The following is a 1,678-nucleotide window of genomic DNA, read 5'->3' as shown; positions in this document are numbered from 1 at the left end:
TAACTGAAAAAACTGCCAGTGCCTGGTACTTTGCACTTTCTTTGCCCACATACGCAGTAAAAGCTAATTTCTTACTGGGACAAGACCACTACAGGACCCAGCTGCTCTATTTATAAATGCTCAAATCTTCACCACCACTGCCATTTAATCCTTTCCTCCTGATGTCTGTTTGTCTTCCCACAAAATTCCAGAGCCTGTAAAAGCTCACTGCCTCCCAAAATCAGTGTCAGCTTATTTTCCTCTATGGACTCCCCATGCTCTCCATCAGGGTTCAAAGACAATCACTCCCCTCCCCTTATACCCATCCACACTCCAGCACTGCTCCTTCAGCACCATTCTGTACCATGGTGAATGCCCTCAGCCTCCCTGGCTCTATCTCCATACCCCACAGCACCACTCTGCTCCACCGAGGGGGCGAGCCCAAATCCCATGTTCTCTTCCCTCCCTTGTCAGCATAGAGCCTTCTCCTCTTTTAACTCTACTCCTGCTCAAGGCAAATCCATCCCTCCAGCTCAATGCCAGAAGTTCTTCTTCTTCTTCTTAAAAAGAATGTGTTTAAAGGATCTGCGGAAGTCCTGATTGAAGATGGTGTAGATGACTGGGTTCAGGGAGCTATTGCAATACCCAATCCAGAAGAAGAACTTGAAGAGAGTCTCAGGGACCTCACACGCCTCCCGGCAAATACCATAGAGGCTGTAGCTGAAGAAAAAAGGGAACCAGCAAACTACAAAGACCCCCATGACCACGGCCAACACAAAAGTGAAGCGTTTCTCCCGGGCCTGGGTGACTTTCTTACGGCAGATGCTGCTACGCTTCCGGCGACGGCGATATGAGAATAACTGCATGGAGCGATTGCTAGCGCGGGACAGACGGCTACTAGAGTGCTTGGAGGAGTACGAGTAGGAGAAAGACTGGCTCTTGCTGCTTTTGCGGGGATGCTCCTCCCGGCTCCGCCTCCGTCTACTCTCTGAGGTGCTGCTCTCCTCCAGCTCAATGTCCTCCAGTTCAGAGGTTTTGCGCCAGTGGTGCACTGAATAATGTCCATTCTCTCCCAGCTTCATCCTCAGGGATGTGCAGCCGCCAGCAACGCGGCTCAAGCCATTCTCAGTCTGGGAGGACCCTTCTGGCATTGTACGCTTCTCAGAGAGGGTCCTGGTCCTTAGCTTGGCCACGCGGTAGATGCGGATGTAGACCAACACCATGATGAGGCAGGGGGCAAAGAAAGAGCCAATGCAAGAAGAAAGGATGTACCATGTCTCATCGTTCAGCTTGCACTGGGGAAAACTATCTCCCTCAGGGTCCCGGTACATGGAGATCAATGGAGGGAAGGAGATGACAGCTGAAATGAGCCAGACAGTGAGGATGATGGCCTTGATCCGCCGGGGGGTCCGTTTAAGGTTGTACTCCACTGCCTGTGTGACCGACCAATACCTGTCAAGGCTGATGGCGCACAGGTGGACGATGGAGGAGGTGCAGAAGAGCACATCCAGCGCCAGGTAAATGTTACACCAAGTCTTGCCGAAGTACCAGTAATTCATAAGCTCGTTGGCTAAGGAGAAAGGCATGACCAGGGTAGCCACCAGGATGTCCGCGCTGGCCAGGGACACCAGGAAGAGATTCTGGGGGGCTCTCAGCGCCCGGCTCGTGAGCACAGCTATCACCACCAGCACGTTGCCCA

The 1,678-nt window shown here is 52.5% G+C and overlaps 1 protein-coding gene across 1 annotated transcript; it reads right to left on the bottom strand.

The window, feature by feature from the left end:
- Positions 1 to 273: 273 nt before the first annotated feature.
- ADRA2C (adrenoceptor alpha 2C) lies at positions 274 to 1,673 on the bottom strand (the record flags this gene model as incomplete). The annotated part of the gene is made up of 1 exon (XM_010024392.1): positions 274 to 1,673. A coding segment is annotated over one exon (1,161 nt), but the record flags the coding sequence as incomplete, so codon positions are not given.
- Positions 1,674 to 1,678: the final 5 nt, after the last annotated feature.

Source organism: Nestor notabilis, unplaced genomic scaffold, assembly GCF_000696875.1.
Source record: "Nestor notabilis isolate BGI_N333 unplaced genomic scaffold, ASM69687v1 scaffold5911, whole genome shotgun sequence".
Lineage (NCBI taxonomy): Eukaryota > Metazoa > Chordata > Aves > Psittaciformes > Psittacidae > Nestor > Nestor notabilis.
Note: the sequence above shows the minus strand (reverse complement) of the source record. Positions and strands in the feature narration are given on the sequence as shown.